Raw genomic sequence first — 22219 nt, 5'->3', positions numbered from 1 at the left:
CACTTATATACTTATACAATTATATACCTATATACTTATACACTTATATACTTATACAATTATATAGCTATATACTTATACACTTTTACAATTATACACTTATATACCTATACAGACTTACACATTTATATACACTTATAGACTAAATAGGTGAAAAAAACATTCAATGTGTTTATTCACCGTCTGTGACGTCATGACGCAGCGTGCGCGCCAGACCCGGAAGTGATGTTTAGTCAGCCGACTGAAAACAACAACATTCAGAGCTCTGTTAGTCTGAATTAGACGGAGCCGCCCGGTGGTAATAACGGTGACTTCTCCCGGGGATAATAACGGTGTTAACGCTCCTTTCTCCCGGAGATTCCCCGACGTAGGGTGAGCAGGGAGCGGACAGAGATGTGGATCCAGCCGGAGGAGGTGCTGCTGGCCGGTGCGCTGTGGGTCTCCGAGCGGGCCAACCCGTTCTTCATCCTGCAGAGGAGGAGAGGGCACGGCCGGGGGGGAGGACTGTCCGGTGAGTCCCGGAGTTCATCATAGTCCACTACAGTCCGGCTCTGTTATAGTCCACTACAGTCTGGTTCTGTTATAGTCCAGGTCTGTTATAGTCCACTACAGTCCGGCTCTGTTATAGTCGGGGTCTGTCATAGTCCGGCTCTGTTATAGTCCACTACAGTCCGGCTCTGTTATAGTCCGGTCTGTTATAGTCCACTACGGTCTGGCTCTGTTATAGTCCGGGTCTGTTATAGACCGGCTCTGTTATAGTCCGGTCTGTTATAGTCCACTACGGTCCGGGTCTGTTATAGTCCGGGTCTGTTATAGACCGGCTCTGTTATAGTCCGGTCTGTTATAGTCCACTACGGTCTGGCTCTGTTATAGTCCGGGTCTGTTATAGACCGGCTCTGTTATAGTCCGGTCTGTTATAGTCCACTACGGTCCGGGTCTGTTATAGTCCGGTCTGTTATAGTCCGGCTCTGTTATAGTCCACTACAGTCCCGGTCTGTTATAGTCCGGGTCTGTCATAGGCCGGCTCTGTTATAGTCAGGTCTGTTATAGTCCACTACGGTCCGGGTCTGTTATAGTCCGCTACAGTCCGGGTCTGTTATAGTCCGGTCTGTTATAGTCCGGCTCTGCTATAGTCCACTGCAGTCCGGGTCTGTTATAGTCCGGGTCTGTTATAGTCGTCTTTGTTATAGTCCAGCTCTGTTATAGTCCACTACGGTCTGGGTCTGTTATAGTCCGGGTTGGTTATAGTCCACTACAGTCCGGGTCTCATATAGTCCACTACAGTCCGGGTCTGTTATAGTCCACTACAGTCCGGTTCTCATATAGTCCACTACAGTCCGGGTCTGTTATAGTCCACTACAGTCCGGTTCTCATATAGTCCACTACAGTCCGGGTCTGTTAAAGTCCAGGTCGGTTATAGTCCATTATGGTCCAGGTTTGTTATAGTCCGTTCTGTTATAGTCCGGCTCTGTTATAGTCCGGTCTGTTATAGTCCACTGCAGTCCGGGTCTGTTATAGTCGTCTTTGTTATAGTCCAGCTCTGTTATAGTCCACTACGGTCTGGGTCTGTTATAGTCCGGGTTGGTTATAGTCCGGTCTGTTATAGTCCACTACAGTCCGGTTCTCATATAGTCCACTACAGTTCGGCTCTGTTATAGTCCAGTCTGTTATAGTCCGGGTCTGTTATAGTTCACTACAGTTCGGTTCTCATATAGTCCACTATAGTCCGGGTCTGTTATAGTCCGGCTCTGTTATAGTCCACTACAGTCCGGCTCTGTTATAGTCCACTAGTTCTGGTTCAGGTCTGTTACTTATTAGTTTTTAATGCTTCCAGGAGCTCCAACAGTGAAATTGAGTCATGATGATTCGTCAGAAAACCACCGACTGTTTGTTATGATGAGGCCGTCAGCTGACAGGAAGTCAGAGTTAGAATCAGCTGATCTGTGTCTCATTGTTCACATGTAAACCTGCTGTATGTGACTTTACAGCCGACTGAAGACTTGTTACAGTCATATCGTCCAGTCGTGGTAACTCCAGATCCAATCACCCGGGGGGGAGGAGTTACATCACAGCATAGAGGACTTTACATAAAGGGGCGTTTTCTCAGTTGACATATTTTTTTAAACTGTTGTTTTAGTCAAATCAAAATAAAATAAAATGTATTTATATAGCTCAATACCACAAATTACACATCACACCGTGTGCTTTACAGACTGTACAGCATATAACACCCTCTGTCCTTAGACCCTCTGTCCTTAGACCCTCTGTCCTTAGACCCTCTGTCCTTAGACTCTGTCCTTAGACCCTCTGTTCTTAGACCCTCTGTTCTTAGACCCTCTCTCCTTAGACCCTCTGTACTTAGACCCTCTGTCCTTAGACTCTGTCCTTAGACCCTCTGTTCTTAGACCCTCTCTCCTTAGACCCTCTGTCCTTAGACCCTCTGTCTTTATACCCTCTGTCCTTAGACCCTCTGTTCTTAGACCCTCTCTCCTTAGACCCTCTGTCCTTAGACCCTCTGTCCTTAGACCCTCTGTCTTTAGACCCTCTGTCCTTAGACCCTCTGTCCTTAGACTCTGTCCTTAGACCCTCTGTCTTTAGACCCTCTGTCCTTAGACCCTCTGTTCTTAGACCCTCTGTCCTTAGACCCTCTGTCTTTAGACCCTTTGTCCTTAGACCCTCTGTCCTTAGACCCTCTGTCCTTAGACGCTCTGTCCTTACACCCTCTGTCCTTAGACCCTCTGTCCTTAGACCCACTGTCCTTAGACCCTCTGTCCTTAGACTCTTTGTCCTTACACCCTCTGTCCTTAGACCAGGGGTGTCCAAACCTCTTTCACTGAAGGCCACATACAGAAAATATACGAAGGGCTGGGCCACTCATACTTTTGAGGTATATTGCCTAAAAACAAATCAGGGGGTGGGGAAAAGGGGATGGATATATCTCAAGCTTGTTAAACAAATAAGTTATTGGGCTTGTTAACACATCAACTAACATTAGTTAGAAAATGTTATCAACTTTAATTGACTGATTGTATTGAAAGATTGAGCTTATTAACATGAATAATGTGTAATAAATGTTTTAAATGGCCTATAATGGGAACAGCGTTGCACTCAGTGGGAGCAGTGATGCTATGGACTGAAGGATGCTGCAGGTCAGGAGTAAGTTTGGTGTTTGAGATACGAAGGACATCACAGAGATGCTGTCGTTCATTTTGGTTCTCAATCTGCTTTTGTTCAGAGAAAATGTTTGCTCACATATTTGAGTGGGGAAGTGCACAACATTGAAGTTGCGTAGTTGTGTCTCAGAGAGACGGAGCTTCACACAGAGTGCTTTCATGTGCGCAGTCGGCTCTTGTTCAGTGTTGAGATGACCAGTAAGATCAACTAACCAGGTCTGCCAAACATGGAGGGTCTCTCAGCTCATGAAGAGGTCGCAATCGGAATGGAATCGCAATGTGTCCTCCATACGAAGCCATTAGCAGACATCATGGTGTTTACATCAAATTCAAACGAGGTGATCTTGCCTTTCTCTACTGTAACAGTAATTCCACCTTCCTTAATATCTACGGCAGTTTCATGCATTTCATCAGTAGGGTGTTAGGGGGTGAAGTCTCATTTTGGAATTGTTTAGTTGTTAGATTGTCTGGATCTTTACTTGATTCATGCGGCCCAAACTCCCACCATGCCAAGGGGAGTACTACAAGAATTGCAAGCAATGCTAACCCAGCTAACACCGAAGTGCTTCCCCACAGAGAAATATTCTTTCTCATTTTCTTGTCTATTTCGATTAATGTTAACTGGTTTTATCTGCTTACTTAGACGGGCATGCAAGTAATCGTAACAGGTGTAAAGTGGGGGTAATCTAAGGACAATTTGCCCTCTGATGCTTTTTCTAGACTCACAATCTAATTATTCATTAGCGTTTTGTTCTAACAGGTAAAAATCTTGTCTAACTTCTGCCAATGAGTGAGAAGGCTTCAGTGCGGGTACACAATGTGTGAGGTGGTGCCAATTAGCTCCTGTTTTACCGCTTACCTGGAGCGCGTGTGAAGTGCGTTCAATCACCTCCCATGGTCCCATCCACCTAGGTTCAGACCACTTTCTTTTGTGGACCTTGAGCCTTACCCAACCACCTGGTCCAACAGGAGTCTCTGGTGGTCCCTCAGGTATCTCTGCTGCTGCTTGCAGCTGTGTAGACAAAACTCCAATGATTTTAGTCAGTGCCCTGACATACTCATCTACTTCAATTTGCCATAGATCTAAAACAGGCCCATGCCCTCCTTCTCTTGGAGGGCCAGGCATTGGTCTACCGGTTAACAGCTCATGTGGAGACAAATGTGTTTGATTGCTTTGTGAGGATCTCATGGACATGTGTGCCAAGGGTAAAGCATCTACCCACTTTAACTTGTTACCATAACATGATTTAGCAATTTTTCTTTTGAGTGTTTGATTTGCACGTTCTACCAAATCCTGTGATGCCGGATGGTATATTGAACCAAAATTGTGTGTTATGCCAAAATATTTCTCTACTTCTGTAAGCTTATGGCTGGTGAAATGTGTCCCATTATCTGATCTTATGCAGCGTGGTACTCCATACCTTGGTATGAGTTCCTTCTGTAACCATTTGATTACGGAGTTGGCATCCTCTTTTTTTAAGAGGATTTTTTTAAGGCTTCAGCATGTTTAACAGGGGTTTTGGATGAAGTCAAAAAACCTCTTCTGATCCACTGAGGACCGTCAATGTGGACTGCTCCATGTGCATAGGCTGAGTCTGTGTATATGTTTACTCTCTTGCATTCTCCATAATTTAATGCTTGTGTTAACGCAACTAATTCTGCTAGCTGCGCAGAGGCTGGTTGTGGAATGATGTAAGCTTCCAATGTTATTATCTGTTTCCCATTTTGTTGCACCACAGCATAGGAAGCCACATTTCCTTCTTCTCCTTTTATAGCAACAGCCTCACTATATATGGTTTGCTCTGAATCTTGAAGTGGCTCTGTTTCCAAATTTGGCCTTATCTTGAGGTCTTGTTGTGAGACGAATGCACAGCCATGAGAGTCGATGTTTTTTGAATTTAGTCCTGTTGCCATGTTAATTGTCTCTGCCATATATGTGATGTGTGGTTTAGTTAGCACTTCTTCAATTTGTATTTTCCTGACTGGTGAAAAAGTGAAAGCTTGTGAGTTCAGAAAAGCCACTACTCCATGCATAGTGTTTACGTTGAGTGGATGGCACATCACTACGTGTACCGTCTTCTTGATTGTCTTTGCCAATGCAGCCAGGTGTCTTGCGCAACCTGCTTGTCCTAGTTCCACAATGTCCAATTTTGAGCTGTGGTACATCAGCACATGTCTCTCTGCCCCTTTTTTTCTGGAACAGAACTCCATTTACCATCCCTTCTGTTTCAGAAACATCCAAATGAAAATCAGCATTGTAGTCTGGGGAGCAGAGATGGGCAGTTTGTCCCAAGGCTTGCTTGGTCTTTGTGAAGGCTTCCTCGCCTTCTGTGGTCCAGATGAGTTCAGCAGTGAGGTTTCTGTTTCCTGCTTCCGAAAGCATGTCTCTGCGAGGTTGGGTCAGATTGACGTTCTCTGGTACATGAGTTCTGCTATAACCCGTCAGACCGAGAAATGCCAGCATGTGTTGTACAGTCTTTGGTTTGCCATGTGACAGGATTGAGGTCCTTTGTGCATTGGTTAAGGTCAGAAATTAGTCTTCCTAAGAAGGAGACTGATCTTCTGGCGACTTGTGTTTTCTCTTTCTTCACCTTGTATCCTGCTCCTGCAAGTAGTTTGAGGAGATTAGCTGTAGCTTCTAGGCATGACTCAGCAGAAGCTGATTACTCCTGCACCTAGAAGTCCAGAGATTGTTGCTCCTCTGCCTTAAACCTGTTCCTCCTATAGGTTGTAATGAGGCAACCAACTTGACATCTGTCCAGGTCTCAGAGTGACTGAGACCTGATGATTAGATACATAATAGTCTCCAGTAGCCCACAGATAGTGTGGTATTGTCTTTAGGGTTTCTTTGGTGTCAGGATGGTTAGTGTGTCCTCTGCCATGATCCCTTTCCAGTTCATGTTGTTCCAAGATGCCAACATCCATACTTTGAGTGATTTTCCACATTGTCTCGTCGTCAGATTTCCATACGTGGGCAATGTTGGTGGGGAGCCAGTTCATTGTTCTGGCTTTTTTGACCATGGGACCTAAAGATCTTGCTTCAGCTCCTACTGCCAATGCCAGTGTGATATGTGACACGGCTTCAATCGACAGTGCATACCATTGTTTCTGTTCTTTCTTGAGAGGACAATAATGAAGCCACACCCTGAGGTCCTATATAAATGTCTTTGACCATCAGTTGCTCTCTCATTCTGTCTTTTTCTTCTTCCCAGGCTTGTTGGTACTCTTCGTCTGGTTGACGTAAGTAGTTGTAGGTGCAATGCAGAGGGTCAAGGGGAGGACCATATGGACCCAAAGTGTTTATCCAGGGTTTCCATTCCATGTAGGTCTTCTGAACTCCTGGAGCATCTTGTTCATCAGTCAACAGGCGGTTCCAGTACACTGTTGTTGTGATCTCTTCCATTTCTCGATTTGGGCTGGCAGTCATTACCAGAATTCTTTGATCATCCTGGTAATGTCCATGCAGGGGTATTTGTCCTGGAAACTGTATGACCAACCCATCACAAGAACACAGAATTCGTGCTCCTGTCTTGACCAGTAGGACTCTGTCCATTAGGTTTACAGGACATTTTGGGGAATATAGGAAGAGATGTAGCATGGATTGTTTACCAACTGCAGTAACCAATGGCACGGTATACTTTTGTTCTGCAGATCTTCCCGAGTATCCAATTATCCGAAGGGTTTTAGAGGAGAGAGGTGGTACTTTTCCCTTCAGGGAAGTCAGACAGGATGCTGTAGCCCCTGTGTCCACCATCAACTCCATCTTTTCTCCTTCTATCGTACAGGTGACCATTGGTTCGTTTTTAGCTGGAATAGCTTCACCTGCAGTTGGATCCTCTGGGCATCCTCATTGGGAGGAGCCATCCCACTGCTGGGGCGGTTCCCAAGCAGAGAGGGGCATTTGATGGGGTTTTTGGTGGGTTGCCACCTCTTTGTCCTCTCCCTCCTCTTCTATAGTTAGGGAGTTCCCTCCCACGCTGCATGTACTGTGGGGGCCCGTACCCCTGAGTGAGTTGTGGACTTGGGCAATCTTTGATCCAATGAGTGGGATCTCCACAAACAAAGCATCCATTAGCCCGGGCTTGTACTCTCGCTCTGTAGCGATTTCCTCCCCCTCTCCACTGTTCTCTTGGTGGCTCCGGTGGGTAGTAAGGCGGAGCACTAAACTGGGCTGCAGTATAATAGGGAGGAGCACTGACCTGGCCTGTAGGGTAATAGGGATGAGCACTCATCTGCTGTGCAGCCTGTTGCTGTGATTGCCCTTCTGCTTGGATTTCTACTGCACCTGTGGAACCCGTCACCATTTGTCTCTTCTCTCTCTTAATCTTTGAAGCCTCACTGTCTTTTTCAGCTACTTGCATCCTTAGCAATCTCTTGGTTAGCATATACACTTCATTGTTGTTGTCCCCTTCTGCTTTCCTGTTCTTAAGGTCGTGGTGTACAAGGTATTCTCTCCATTCCTCATCAGACTTTGTGTCTAGTCCCACCACATCCTCCAGTTGTTCTTGAACTCGAGGAGGCAGGGCCTTTACCACTGCATTTCTCCATAACATGGTGACTGCTGGGGAGGAGTCATGTCTCTCTCCAGTGCTATCCATCCAGATACCTTCGCTCCTTTTTAGGAAAAGATGCATGTCTTCCTCAGTTTCTTTCTTCAGGCTAGACAAAGCTGTCAGGCTGCAGGTGGTGAGGTATGTGTCTCTCAGGGCAGTCCAGTAGAGATTCCTGTATGCACTGTATGCCTCGCCTTCAGACTTCCTTCCAGTCTGGCGATGACACTCCTCAAATCACCCACGCACACTTTGTCTCCTGCAGTATACTTTTCAAATTCAGAAATCCATTTTTGTCCTATGTCCCGAGGACTCCATGGTTGGTATATCATGTTCCCTCCTCGAGTTGCCATGAGGGGGTCCTGTAACCCCCTTTCTTGATTCTGGCTTCTGGTTCTGCTAGCAATGGAGGATTGTTCAGCCACTTCCTTCCAATATGGTGTATGTCTTTTGGCCGTCTTCTTTACCTAAGCTTTCTTTGCTGGGATTCTTTTCCGTATCCCATGTGAATCCTCCAGCTTGTGATGAGCCCTTCTCAACATCGCCGTTGTGACCTCCACAGTCCTTCGCCATTGCTGATCCAATCCCCTGTGTCCCATTACGTCCCACGTATTCATGATCGTTTGTTTTATGCAATAGCTCAGCCATTCCTTGTGATCCCATTTCCCTTCTTCTGTCTTCACTCATTCGTCTTGCTACTTTGTCCGTGGTCATGCTCTCCAGACCTCCAGAGGAGTATTGAAGTGACAGGGCAGGCTGAAGTAATTTTGCAGGCTAAAAGGACTGGGTAGGCTCCAAGACACTGTGAGGCAAGTGGATTGGAACTAGGGTAGGGAGAACATCCTTTTGGAACCCTCTCCCGTTCATTTTCATCATTTCATCATTCTCTGTTACACCATTCTCTGATCATCGTCTGAGAGTTTCGTAAGTTGTTTCAGCACGAATCCCATACGTGCGCTACCCTCACTTTCCTCGAGTTCCAGAACTCCTCCTCTCACCTGGTACACAGGTGCTTGAATGGAAGGGGAATGAAAAGGATTGCCATTGGATGAGTATGCCGGAAGGGCTGCGGCTTGGGACAAATCTGGGTAGAGCTGAGGAGTTTGAGAGATGTGTACCTTCTCTTCTTTGTTGTTGTCTTCTTTTGTCTCTCCCGCTTCCTTCACCACGCAGATTGTACCCTCCGCAGTTGGTGGTACATATTTGGTCATCATTGGTCTCCGTTGGCGCCATCACGCTCCTTTGTCCAAAGAGTCAGGAAGTGATGGTTGTTGACCTGTTCTCTTAAAGGGGACGTGTTCCTACTGTGTTTACATTCAATATTGTACTCGTAATACATTCAGTGCAGGAAATACATATAGTGCAGAAATACATATTGATTGAGGTAGACAAATACATATGATGGTCTTTCAAGTGTGGATTAATACAATCAAGAGTTATTTACTTCGCACAGTTAATGACAGCCTGAAGTCTGGAACCCATAGACATCAGCAGACGCTGGGTTTGGTCCCTGGTGATGCTCTGCCAGGCCTCTACTGTAGCTGTTTTCAGTTCCTGCTTCTTCTTTGGGCAGTTTCCCTTGAGTTTGGTCTTCAGCAAGTTAAATGCTCACTTGGATTCAGGTCAGGTGATTGACTTGGCCATTGCAGAACATTCCACTTCTTTGCCTTAAAAAACTCTTTGGTTGCTTTTGCAGTATGCTTTGGATCATTGTCCATCTGCACTGCGAAGCGCCGTCCAATGAGTTCTGAAGCATTTGGCTGAATCTGAGCATATAATATTCCCCGAAACACTTCAGAGTTCATCCTGCTGCTTCTGTCAGCAGTCACATCATCAATAAATACAAGGGAACCAGTTCCATTGGCAGCCATTCATGCCCACGCCATAACACTACCACCACCATGCTTCACTGGTGAGGTGGTGTGCTTTGGATCGTGAGCAGTTCCTTCCCTTCTCCATACTCTTCTCTTTCCATCATTCTACAAGTTGATCTTTGTCTCATCTGTCAGGATGTTGTTCCGGAACTTTACAGGCTTTTTTAGATGCGTTTTAGTAAACTCTAATCTGGTCTTCCTGTTTTTGAGGCTCACCAATGGTTTACATGGTGTGGTGAACCCTCTGTATTTACTCTGGTGAAATCTTCTCTTGATTGTTCACTTTGACACAGATACACCCACTGTACCTCCTGGAGAGAGTTCTTGATCTGATCTGTTGTGAAGGGCTTTTTCTTCACCAGCAGAATTCTTCTGTCATCCACCACAGTTGTCTTCCGTGGTCTTGCAGGTCTTTTGGTGTTGCTGAGCTCACTAGTGTGTTCTTTCTTTTTAAGAATGTACCAAACAGTTAATTTGGCCACACCTAATGTTTTTGCTGTTTCTCTGATGGGTTTGTTTTGATGTTTCAGCCTAATGATGTCTTTCTTCACTGATAGTGACAGCTCTTTAGACTTCATATTGAGAGTTGACCTCAACACATTCCAAATGCAAATACCACACTTGAAATGAACTCTAGACCTTTTATCTGCTCCTAAATGAACTAACGAGGAAATAACACACACACTGGCCATGGAACAGCTGAGTAGCCAATTGTCCAATTACTTTTGGTCCCTTAAAAAGGGGATACCACGTATAAAATGTGTTGTAATTCCTCTACCATTCACCTGATTTGGATGTAAATACCCTAAATTAAAGCTGAAAGTCTGCACTTAAAGCACATATTGATTGTTTAATTTCAAGTCCATTGTGGTCGTGTACAGAGCTAAAATGATGAAGATTGTGTCAATGTCCAAATATTTATGGACCTAACTGCAACTAGGGGCTGGCACAAGGCCAGAGCCAGCCCTAACTATAAGCTTCATCAAAAAGGAAAGTCTTTAGCCTGCTGTTAAACGTGGAGAGGGTGTCTGCCTCCCAACCCTCAGGTGAATACTTTCACACATAACGTTAATATTACACTGGGACAAAGCAACATAATTTATTCTCAGAACAAGGTAAATTTCTCCCCGTGAATAAAGGATCAACAGTCAGGTCGTAGTGAACGGACGTCATGTCTAAATGTTCACTATAGTCGCGTAGCCGAGGGTTATGATGAGGATTATAAAACAACAGCATTACTCCTTTCTTCTAACCTTTCACAATAAAAGCCCGACAAATATACAATGTAACTGTTTAACATTCAGAGAATTTTACTAAGCACAGCAAGCAGCAGTTTACCTCAGACTGCCAACACTTTGTGATCCCAGTAGTCCGTCCTCTGCCTGCGAGAAACTATTCAAGTCTTTTATAAAAAAAAAAGTGTACCACATTTCACCAATTCACATCGCTGCCGGCATGAGTATAGTATGGTTTTGATGCGAAGTATTTCGCATTATTGTGTTGTTTATTCGTTTCCCCCAGTGTGTAAACATCTTGTATTTAACACATTTTTATTGTTAAAATATTTTTATTAACATAATAATAACATTCTGAGTAGCAGTAGCCTACATTTATTTTTAGAAAATAAAATATTCTCTGTTTAGCATTTTCTTTTTATTATTGACATTAGAATTTAATTTAAAGATTTTAATAATCACCTTGAGCTCAGTCTCTGACGGAGCTTTTAAATAATCAAACTTGTGAGCTATCTGCCAGCACGTTAGAGTTACGTGAATATTTTAAATCCATAAAATAATTTTGTCTTCAGGTCTGCTGGTTGGGACTCTGGATGTGGTTCTGGACTCCAGTGCCAGAGTGGCTCCTTACAGGATCCTTCTGCAGACCGCCGACTCTCAGATCTACTGGAACATCGCCAGTGGTGCGTCAGTTGGACGAGGAGCTCCGGGATTGGCTGAATGTTTGTTTGTTGTTTATGACCCTCAGCTGTGTCTTGCAGGCTCATCCAGGAAGGAGATCACGGAGCACTGGGATTGGCTGGAATCCAACCTGCTGCAGACAATCTCCATCTTTGACAACGATGAAGACGTCACCACCTTTGTCAAAGGAAAGATATCTGTATGTCACTTCCTGTTAGGGTTAGGGTTAGGGTTTCTCTCTTCCTGTGTGTGATCCTATCAGTAAGTGATGTCAATTCCTGCAGGGCATTATTGCAGAGGAGAACCGGCTGAAGCAGGGCGAGGAACAGGAAGAAGATTGTGGGAAATTTCGAGAGGCGGAGCTGAAGATGAGGAGGCTGTTTGGGATGCCTGACGAGGAGAAGCTCGTGAATTATTACTCCTGCAGCTTCTGGAAAGGCAGAGTGCCGCGGCAGGGCTGGCTCTACCTATCCGTCAACCACCTGTGCTTCTACTCCTTCCTGTTGGGCAAGGAGGGTACGACCGGCCAATCACACGCCAGAGTTTATTGATGTTATTTATACAGTCTGTGGAGGAGGAAACGGTAGACACTTTATGTTCTGTTTTTAAAATGGAACAAACTACCATCTCCATTGAAGAGTAACTTAACATCCTGTTTTACTTTGAACACACAACATCTTCCACAATTACCAAAAAGTACTTTTGCAGTTGCCAGGGGAACTTACGGAAGGTTCTTTCGTAGTTACCTAAAGGGTACTTCTGTAGTTAGCTAAAGGTACTTCTGTAGTTGCCAGGGGGTAGTTCTGTAGTTATCTGAACATACTTCTGTAGTTACCTGAAGGAATTCTAAACCCATACTAAAGTGACATTACATATAATTTACCAATGTCAAAACTGGTTTTAGTATTAAGTTACTCTTTAATAATTATTGACAAACAAAACGATTCCGAAACGAAACGATACAATCCCAGTGTGCCATTCTTTGGTGTTTTTATTTTATAATCTTATATTTTTAGTTCTCTTCACTATTCATCCTCCCTCAGTGACCCTGGTGGTGCAGTGGTCGGAGGTGACCCAGCTGGAGAAGAACGCCACCCTGGTATTTCCGGAGAGCGTTCGTGTCAGCACGCGTCACACCGAGCATTTCTTCTCCATGTTCCTTAACATCAACGACACCTTCAAGCTCATGGAGCAGCTTGCCAACATCGCAATGCGCCAGCTACTCGACAACGAGGCATTTGCTGCCGACCGCTCGCTGCCTAAACCCTGCAAGACACTCAAGAACGTCTCTGCGCTCAAGAGGTCTCACTCTGTTCTGGAAATAATCACCTAATAAAGGACTCCAAATATACAGCAGGATACTAAGTGGACATACAGTGTATGCATGTGCAGAACAGAGTGCAGTTTGTAATGTAATAATTATACATAGATAAAACAATATTTTTTCTATCAACAGTGATGCCGTTTATGATGCAGCACTCATTTTGTGCACCTGAACCATCAAATTAGTGTCTCAGCCTCTCTCTTGACCTGATCAGCTGTTTCCTGTCCGTGTTGCTGCTGCAGGGATTTGGACGCGCGGGCAAAGAACGAGAGGTACCGGACAATGTTCCGTCTGACGCAGGACGAGCGTCTGGATGGACACACGGACTGCACGCTGTGGACGCCATTTGCTAAGATGCACGTAGTCGGACAGCTTTTCATCTCTAACAACTACATCTGTTTTAACAGCAGAGAAGAAGACTTGTGTCAGCTCATCATCCCCCTCAGAGAGGTAAAGATGTATTTATGTCTTTTAAAACTTTGGTTGTGAGATACCAGATAAGACATGAACCAAGTTAACTCAAAACATGATAAGACTCTTACCCATCATCCTCTGCTCCTCAGGTGTCCATTGTGGAGAAGGCGGACAGCAGCAGCGTCCTGCCCTGTCCCGTCTCCATCAGCACCAAGAACAAGATGAACTTCTTGTTCGCCAACCTCAAAGACAGAGACTTCCTGGTCCAACGCATCTCCGACTTCCTGCAGCGAACGCCCGACAGCTCGTGGGGCGACACCAGCCCACTATCTCTGATTGGTCACTCGGTGCGTCGGTCGGCTGAGACCAAAGTCATTAATGGAAAATAGGATTAAAATTCTGCATGAATTTGAACTGAAGTTATTTCCTGAAGTCTTTCACGTGTCTGCGGAGTGTCAGCTGGAGTCAGACGAAGAAGATTGCTCAGTTTTATTGTTGTGTGTCCTCAGGGCTCCTCCAGCGCCCCCTCCTGCCCGGCCGCAGGGTCTGACTCCGTCCACAGGGGGCGTCATTACCACGCTGCTCTGCCCACAGCCAGCCAGGGTCTGCTGCAGCTCTACCACCGAGATGCTCCAGAGGACCTCGGACCCAAAGCCGTGAGTTCAAGTCCCAACCATGTAGATACTGATGACGGTTAGATATAGAGGGATACCCTTAAATACTGATGACTCTCCCTCACTGCTCACCTCCTCCCTCCTCACCCCCTCCCTGCTCACCTCCTCCGCAGATGAAGGAGAAGATGAAAGAGGAGGCGTGGAACATCCATTTCTCAGAGTTTGGTCGAGGAGTCTGCATGTACCGAACGTCCAGAACCAGAGAACTGGTCCTCAACGGGATCCCAGAGCGTCTGAGAGGAGAGCTGTGGCTGCTGTTCTCTGGTCAGTATTCACTCATTAGTCATTCATTCATCATGTGAGAGGAGAGCTGTGGCTGCTGTTCTGTGGTCAGTATTCACTCATTCATCATTAATTAATTCATCATATGTTCACCTTCAGGAGCGCAGAACGAGATGGCGACCCACCCTGGTTATTATGGCGACCTGGTGGAGCAGGCGATGGGTTTGTGCTCTTTGGCCACCGAGGAGATTGAGCGTGACCTCCACCGCTCGATGCCCGAGCACCGCGCCTTCCAGAACGACACGGGCATCGCCGCGCTGCGCCGCGTCCTCACAGCCTACGCCCACCGCAACCCCGGCATCGGATACTGCCAGGTACAATTAAATGTTTCATACAAAATAAAATGTTCAAACCTGACATCGGATAAAACGTGTGTTCGGTACTGAAACCCTGAAATGGTGTCAATAAGAAACGGTGATGATAAAGTTTGATGACCTCTGACCTCCAGGCGATGAACATCGTCACTTCCGTGCTGCTGCTTTACTGTCCCGAGGAGGACGCCTTCTGGCTGCTGGTGGCGCTGTGTGAGCGCATGCTGCCCGACTACTACAACACCAGGGTCGTAGGTCAGTAATGATAACAATGTGACCGGAGGACGGAGCAGAAGGCACCGCGTCTCTACAGAAACGGTAACTGCTGTGTTGCTACATGCTGTCCGTGTCCTTGCAGGTGCTTTGGTGGATCAGGGGGTGTTCGAGGAGCTGACCCGGGCCTTCTTGCCCCTGCTGCATGAACACATGCAGGCGCTGGGAGTCATCTCCACCATCAGTCTGTCCTGGTTCCTCACCCTCTTCCTGTCTGTGATGCCCTTTGACAGCGCCGTCCTGTTGGTCGACTGCTTCTTCTACGAGGGCATCAAGGTCATATTCCAGGTCAGAGTCCGAGTCGATGTAAAAAGTGTCTGGTAAAAAAAATTTAAATCTTGAAACTAGATAAAAAGTCAGTTTATGAAGCTTCCGCCAGACAAACACAACGCTGACGCTGCTCAAAGGGGAGACGACACCATGACAGGAGAGAGAGGAAACGTTACCTTCAGGAACATTACACATGTCTCTGTCTCACTACATATACAACACAGGACTGATGACACCATGACAGGAGAGAGGAAACGTTACCTTCAGGAACATTACACATTTCTCTGTCTCACTACATATACAACACAGGACTGATGACACCATGACAGGAGAGAGAGGAAACGTTACCTTCAGGGACATTACACATGTCTCTGTCTCACTACATATACAACACAGGACTGATGACACCATGACAGGAGAGAGAGGAAACGTTACCTTCAGGGACATTACACATGTCTCTGTCTCACTACATATACAACACAGGACTGATGACACCATGACAGGAGAGAGAGGAAACGTTACCTTCAGGGACATTACACATGTCTCTGTCTCACTACATATACAACACAGGACTGATGACACCATGACAGGAGAGAGAGGAAACGTTACCTTCAGGGACATTACACATGTCTCTGTCTCACTACATATACAACACAGGACTGATGACACCATGACAGGTGAGAGAGGAAACGTTACCTTCAGGAACATTACACATGTCTCTGTCTCACTACATATACAACACAGGACTGATGACACCATGACAGGAGAGAGAGGAAACGTTACCTTCAGGGACATTACACATTGAAATTGTTAATGCAGAAATGTGTCATATTACTCCTTTAACTGACTGTTTCTACCTGCAGGTGGCGCTTGCTGTGCTGCATGACAACATGGATGCCCTGCTGTCCTGCAACGACGAGGGAGAGGCCATGACCATCCTGGGCAGGTAGGAGTCAAAACCAGGTTTCCCTAACAGGGAATGTTTCCTGGTGTTTGGTGTAAACAATCAACAATGTGTGTGCAGGTACCTGGATAATGTAGTGAATAAACAGACTGTGGCCCCGCCCATCCCTCACCTGCACGCCCTGCTGACGAGCGGAGACGATCCTCCGCCTGAGATCGACATCTTTGACCTCATCAAATCGTCCTACGAGGTCAGAGTCAGGTCTAACTTCTGCAGCTGCAGTGTCTCTGTCTTCTCTGTCTAACTCCTGGAAGTTTTTTTTGAGGTGACCTTAGTTTCTTTTTCTCTGAGAAGAAGTTCGGCAGCCTGCGCTCTGATGTCATCGAGCAGATGAGGTTCAAGCAGAGGTTAAAGGTCATCCAGTCACTGGAGGACACTGCCAAGAGGAGCGTGGTAGGTGATGTTATTGTGCTGCAGGCTACGTGCTAACATGCTAATGTAGGCACAGCGTTCACGTGCTTGTGTGTGTGCGTGTCTGTGTGTCTGTGTCTGTTTGTCTGTCTGTGTGTGTGCAGGTGAGAGCGATGATGACGGAGTCGGCCTTCAGTATCGAGGAGCTGGAAGAGCTGTACTGTCTCTTTAAGGTTTTTTAACTGATGACTAAAAGGTTGCTTTACTGTGTTAAATGTTTCAGTTAGTTTACAGGTGAGGTAAACTTTACTGATTTACAACTTAAGAAGTTTAGCTCCTCCCTCTATTTTCAGTCTAAACACATGACGAGCTGTTACTGGGGCTCCAGCAGCTCTGCAGCCGAACGTCACGACCCCAGCCTCCCCTACCTGGAGCAGTACCGCATCGACCCGGCTCAGTTCACCCAGCTGTTCGCCGCGCTTGCGCCCTGGACCTGCGGTGGACACACCTCTGCGCTGTCCGCCCGCCTCTTCAGACTCCTGGACCAGAACCAGGACGGGCTGGTGAACTTCAAAGAGTTCATCACCGGCCTCAGTGAGTTTACCCTTGTTCGCCAGGTTTAAAACCTGCAGATGTTTTAAAACCTGTAGATGTTAAAAACCTGCAGATGTTTTAAGACATGTAGATGTTAGAACTTGCAGATGTTAAAACTTGCAGATGTTTTAAATCCTGTAGATGTTAAAACCTGCAGATAGTTTAAAACCTGCAGATGTTAGAACCTGCAGATGTTAGAACCTGCAAATGTTAGAACCTGCAGATGTTAGAACCTGCAGATGTTAAAACCTGCAGATGTTAAAACCTGCAGATGTTAAAACCTGCAGATGTTTTAAAACCTGCAGATGTTTTAAAACCTGTAGATGTTAGAACCTGCAGATGTTTTAAAACCTGCAGATGTTTTCAAACCTGCAGATGTTTTAAAACCTGTAGATGTTAGAACCTGCAGATGTTTTAAAAACTGTAGATGTTAGAACCTGCAGATGTTTTTAAACCTGCAGATGTTTTAAAACCTGTAGATGTTAAAACCTGCAGAATTTAAAACCTGCAGATGTTAAAACCTACAGATGTTAGAACCTGCAGATGTTTTAAAACCTACAGATGTTAGAACGTGCAGATGTTAAAACCTGCAGATGTTAAAACCTGCAGATGTTAAAACCTGTAGATGATAAAACCTGCATATGTTAGAACCTGCAGATGTTTTAAAACCTACAGATGTTAGAACGTGCAGATGTTAAAACCTGCATATGTTAAAACCTGCAGATGTTAAAACCTGCATATGTTAAAACCTGCAGATGTTAAAACCTGCAGATGTTAGAACCTACAGAATTTAAAACCTTCAGAATTTAAAACCTTCAGATAGTTTAAAACCTGTGTATGTTAAACCTTGTGTTTGTCTGCAGGTGGAATGTATCACGGAGACATGACGGAGAAACTAAAACTTTTTTACAAGCTCCATTTGCCCCCAGGTAACACAGCTGAATTATCATTAACTCTGTTCACATGTTTGTTCACATGTTTGTTCACATGTTTGTTCACATCTTTGCTGTGTTGCAGCTCTGTGTCCTGAAGAGGCAGAATCTGCTCTGGAGGCAACACACTTCTTCACCGAGGACGAACCACGAGGTAAACACAGAGAAATAAAAACTAAAAACTGCTGATTTTCTGCAGTATTTCTACTACGACTACTGCAGTAATACACTGTGTGGAACACGGATATATCCAAGAGCTGCTCAGTAGAATGAAGTGAAACATCCTGTAGGTTTAAAATAACTTCTCATTGATCTAAGTGTTTCCTCTCGCAATAACATGCTCCTTGTTCTTGTTCTTGTTCTTTTCCTCCTTCTTTTCTTCTTCTTTCTTCTTCTCTTCTTCTTTTGGCGGAGGAGGCGGCAGGAGGCAGGCTTCTTCTTCGGAGGGGAAAGGCGGCGAAGGAGGCTTCGCTGGTTGCTCCAGTTCGGGGGCGAATCGTGGGGGGAGGTGCCTTCTCTTCTCCGGATGCGCGGGCGCGCTTCTCTTTTCTCCTCCGTGGCGCGGGGCGTCTTTTCGGTAGGAGGGGGGAGAGGGAGGGGAAGGGGCTGTAGGAGGAATTGAGCGAAGGAGGAGGAGGGAAGGAGAAGGAGAAGAGTAGGCGAGAAGAGGAGGGAGGAGGATTAGGAGAGAACGGGAGGAGAAAGATGCGGGGAGGAGGCGAGGAAGCTAACAGGGGAATCAGCGGGAGAAGGGTCTCTTCGGAGGATTATAGGCAGCCTCTGACTCCTAGTCGGGATAGTATTCTCCTGATCTGCTGATTCTCTCGTGCTTCTTCTCCTCCCTCTTCTCCTCTCTTCTCTCTCTTTCTTCTTCTTCCCGCTTCCTCTTCTCATCTCTCCTCCTTCTTCTCCTACCTTCTTCTTCTTCTTCTTCTTCTTCTTCTTCTTCTTCTTCTAGAGTCTTCCTTCCTGTCTGATCTGGCCTCTTTGGCGCAGCAGGAAGTGACCTCAGGTTTGTGTGTTTACTGTCAGTCGTGTTGGTCCTCTGGTCCCTCCCACAGACTGTGATGTCACAGCAGGTGTTTCTCACCTGGACTCTTTCTTTCTGTTGGCTTGTTGTTAATATCTGACGCTGTCTCTTTAATTAACAACCTCCTTGCCATGGTTACGTGTGACGATGGAGATGATGCTGATTTCCTGTGTCTGCAGGTGAGGAGGGGATGGATGAAGAGGACGAGGAGAAGAAAGGTAAAGGCCCCGCCTCCTGACCGTGTGTACCTGGTTCTGACTCCTGAGCAGAGTCAAAACCAGGTGATGTGACCTGCTCAGGTGCTGAAGTTCAGTAATACTTACACAATCTGGTTTACTACAGCTTTATGAACCCACAATTATTTAAGTGATTTAATCACAATAAAGGGATCAACAGGATGCAGAAATATCCATCATGATGCTGGTTTGGTCTGTCCACAAGACAACAAGCAAACAACTCTTAAAATGCTTGTTTTCAGAATGGAGTTAGGTTGTTCAGGGTATGCTAGTATTGTAGCGCCATCATCTCGATCAGGGGTATTCAACTAATATTCAAAGAGGTCCAGTTAGAGATCATTTCCTCAAGCAAAGGTCCGGAGCATCATAATGTCTCACTGTGGTTATGAATTAGTGTGAGATATGTTGAAGCTGAATCAACGTCTGGACGTCATCAACAACTGTCAAATAAAGAAATATTTATTGTCACTTAACATTGAACTCAACATGTTGTTGGGCAGTGAATGAATGTGTCAGGATCTCTGGGCTCTGGGTGCTTATCTTCTGTACCCTCAGTTCAGACCTGAGTGGGTTTGTTTGGTCAAACATGTTGTGTTTTGTCTCATAGTGTTCACATCAACACTTTTAATGAGCACCACGCTCGCTGAGCATGAGACACTGGTGTTGTGCTCCAGTGGGAAGGATGAACATGAATGAGTCCATTCTGGGAGGAAAGCTCTGTTTCCACTTTTCTCTTCTGAGAGAGTATGTAGTTATGTTTCTCTCCCTGTATCGGTCATTCGTCTAATCGATTTCCGTCTGTCGCTTCAGAGTCGCAATGTTTCCCGCCTGGGATGCACAGATTTGATTGGCTGAGTAGCATCACGTGAGATGGCTTAACTCGCATGTAATTGGTCCGTGAGTTTCCTGAACAGCTAAACCAGTGCCGTGAATACGAGAAAAGCTGCGCTGGTAAAAATAGAAAATCCCTTAATAATTTATTGATTTTAGGTCCGGGTCGGTACAGGTCGGCGTCTGGGTCCGGACTCGGTCCGCCTGTTGGTGACCTATGACCTAAATGAAACATAAATATGGTTCTACTCACTGTGTAAATACACCCACACACACAGATCTACACACTGTAAAGACACACATAGATGTACACACTGTGTATTGAAGATGTTTGTTACTGGTGTGTAGTTTCGGAGGAGAAGCTGAAGGACTACAGGTACTACCTGAGGATGTGGGCCAAAGAGAAGGAACCCAAGACCGAGACCATCAAAGACCTGCCCCGCATGAACCAGGTGAGCTTCTGGTTCTGGGTCTTATAAGAGAAGTACAATAATCAGTTCAGTTTTACTACATTTGAACCAAAGTGTTTACAGGATATTTGACCTTTGACCTTCGTCTCATTACAAACATGTTATAAATTTGTGATGAAGTTTAAATAATAATTCCTCCTCTGCGAGAGTCAGTACATCCTGTCTATCTGTATTCCCTGTCTGTCTATATTAAGCTGTCTGTCTGTCTGTCTGTCTCTCTGCAGGAGCAGTTTATAGATGTGTGTAAGACTCTGTACAACATGTTCAGCGAGGAGCCTCAGGAGCAGCAGCTTTATCACGCCATCGCCACCGTTGCCAGCCTGCTGCTGAGGATCGGAGAGGTGGGTAAGAAGTTCAACAACGGCAGCAAGAAGTCCGACCCCGCCACTGCTCAGGCCCCGCCTCCTGACCCTCAGAGGCAGGGGGGGGCAGGTGAGGCTCAGGTGTGCCGGGCTCTGGCCGACGCTCAGCTCGAGCCGGCGGCGGCGCAGACGTCGGACGAGGAAGCCCGAGACGACACGTCTGTTTCCTCGTACTCGGTGGTGAGCACTGGCTCGCTGCAGTGCGAGGACATCGGCGACGACACCGTGCTGATCGGTGGCGGCGAGTCAAGGCGCCGCGGCAGTGTGCTCGATGTCGATTGGTCGATTACCTTCGAGCAGGTGCTGGCATCGTTGCTGACAGAGCCGGCGCTCGTCGACTACTTCGAGAGGAAGAGGGACATCCAGAACAAGATGGTCGCATGTAAGGCCCAGCGGGCGGTGGAGCGCAAGACGAGCTCCGCCTCTGACCACGAACTCACTCACCTGTCCACCTGACTCACCCGTCCACCTGACTCACCCGTCCACCTGACTCACCTGTCCGCCTGACTCACCTGTCCGCTTGACTCACCTGTCCACCTAACTCACCTCTCTACCTGACTCACCTCTCTACCTGACTCACCTCTCTACCTGACTCACCTCTAGAGCTGCAACTAATGATGATTATCATTATTTTCACTCTGGATTAATCTTCAGATTATTTTCCACATTTATAGTTGGTGTATAAAATGTCAGAAGATTGTGAAAATGTCCCCAGTTTCTCAAGTCCGAGTGGAATGGACTTGAGCAGGAAACACATAATGTACGTTTATTTCTTTATTTGTTAAATGTGATGCAGATAATCAAACTAACACACACTAACAGACGAGCAGAAGCCCCCAAACAAAATCACATCTATATAATCAAATAATTTCTTTTTTCTGTAAATAATCGAGTCCTAAAACTTTCTTAAAATCAGTGAAAGAATCTGAAGATTATTTTAGTTTTAGGGATAAAAGTCGACCAAGCACCTGAATATTAGAGAAAAAGTTCAAATAAATGTTCATTGGTTTTAAGAAAATAAACTTTAAGGAAAGAATTAACAATATCTCGAGAAAATAAAATGTTAGTTTCCTTCTGTACAGTTCTGCTATATTAACTTTATATTAATAAAATCATGTTTCACTCAGGTGAGTTCACCACCTGAAGACATTTATTTTGAAGTCACTTCTGAAGCCTTGTTTGTGATTGTTACATCATTCTTTTCGTTTTACTTCCTGTGTGGCCACATATGTCAGACGGATGTGTTTTATTCCGACCTGTCTTTATTGTTTACTCTCATGCTTGTCTCTTAAATATATCACCCTATTCCCCTATTACCCCCCCTTTTTGTGATCCTCCCGCAAGTTTTTTTCACCCACCTCGTGTTTTCCTCGACATTATTCGTACCT

General features: G+C 45.7%; 1 protein-coding gene across 2 annotated transcripts; it reads left to right on the top strand.

Moving 5' to 3' along the window:
• The first annotated feature begins 223 nt into the window (after positions 1-223).
• On the top strand, positions 224-21983 carry tbc1d9b (TBC1 domain family member 9b). Of its 2 annotated transcripts, XM_029427237.1 has the most exons (23): positions 224-511; positions 11405-11515; positions 11594-11712; positions 11798-12029; positions 12557-12815; positions 13080-13287; positions 13401-13598; positions 13761-13907; positions 14039-14189; positions 14307-14521; positions 14656-14773; positions 14877-15079; positions 15925-16007; positions 16086-16215; positions 16320-16418; positions 16541-16609; positions 16730-16970; positions 17834-17899; positions 17988-18056; positions 18861-18914; positions 19112-19150; positions 20348-20451; positions 20694-21983. In XM_029427237.1, exons 1-23 carry the CDS (start codon positions 394-396, stop codon positions 21285-21287), a joined length of 3627 nt encoding a protein of 1208 aa, XP_029283097.1. In that variant the 5' UTR covers positions 224-393; the 3' UTR covers positions 21288-21983. The 2 variants fall into 2 exon arrangements, with proteins under 2 accessions (XP_029283097.1, XP_029283098.1); XM_029427238.1 differs by lacking the exon at positions 18861-18914.
• Positions 21984-22219: the final 236 nt, after the last annotated feature.

Source organism: Cottoperca gobio, unplaced genomic scaffold (genome assembly GCF_900634415.1).
Source record: "Cottoperca gobio unplaced genomic scaffold, fCotGob3.1 fCotGob3_302arrow_ctg1, whole genome shotgun sequence".
NCBI lineage: Eukaryota > Metazoa > Chordata > Actinopteri > Perciformes > Bovichtidae > Cottoperca > Cottoperca gobio.
This window is presented reverse-complemented; position numbering and strand designations above follow the sequence as displayed.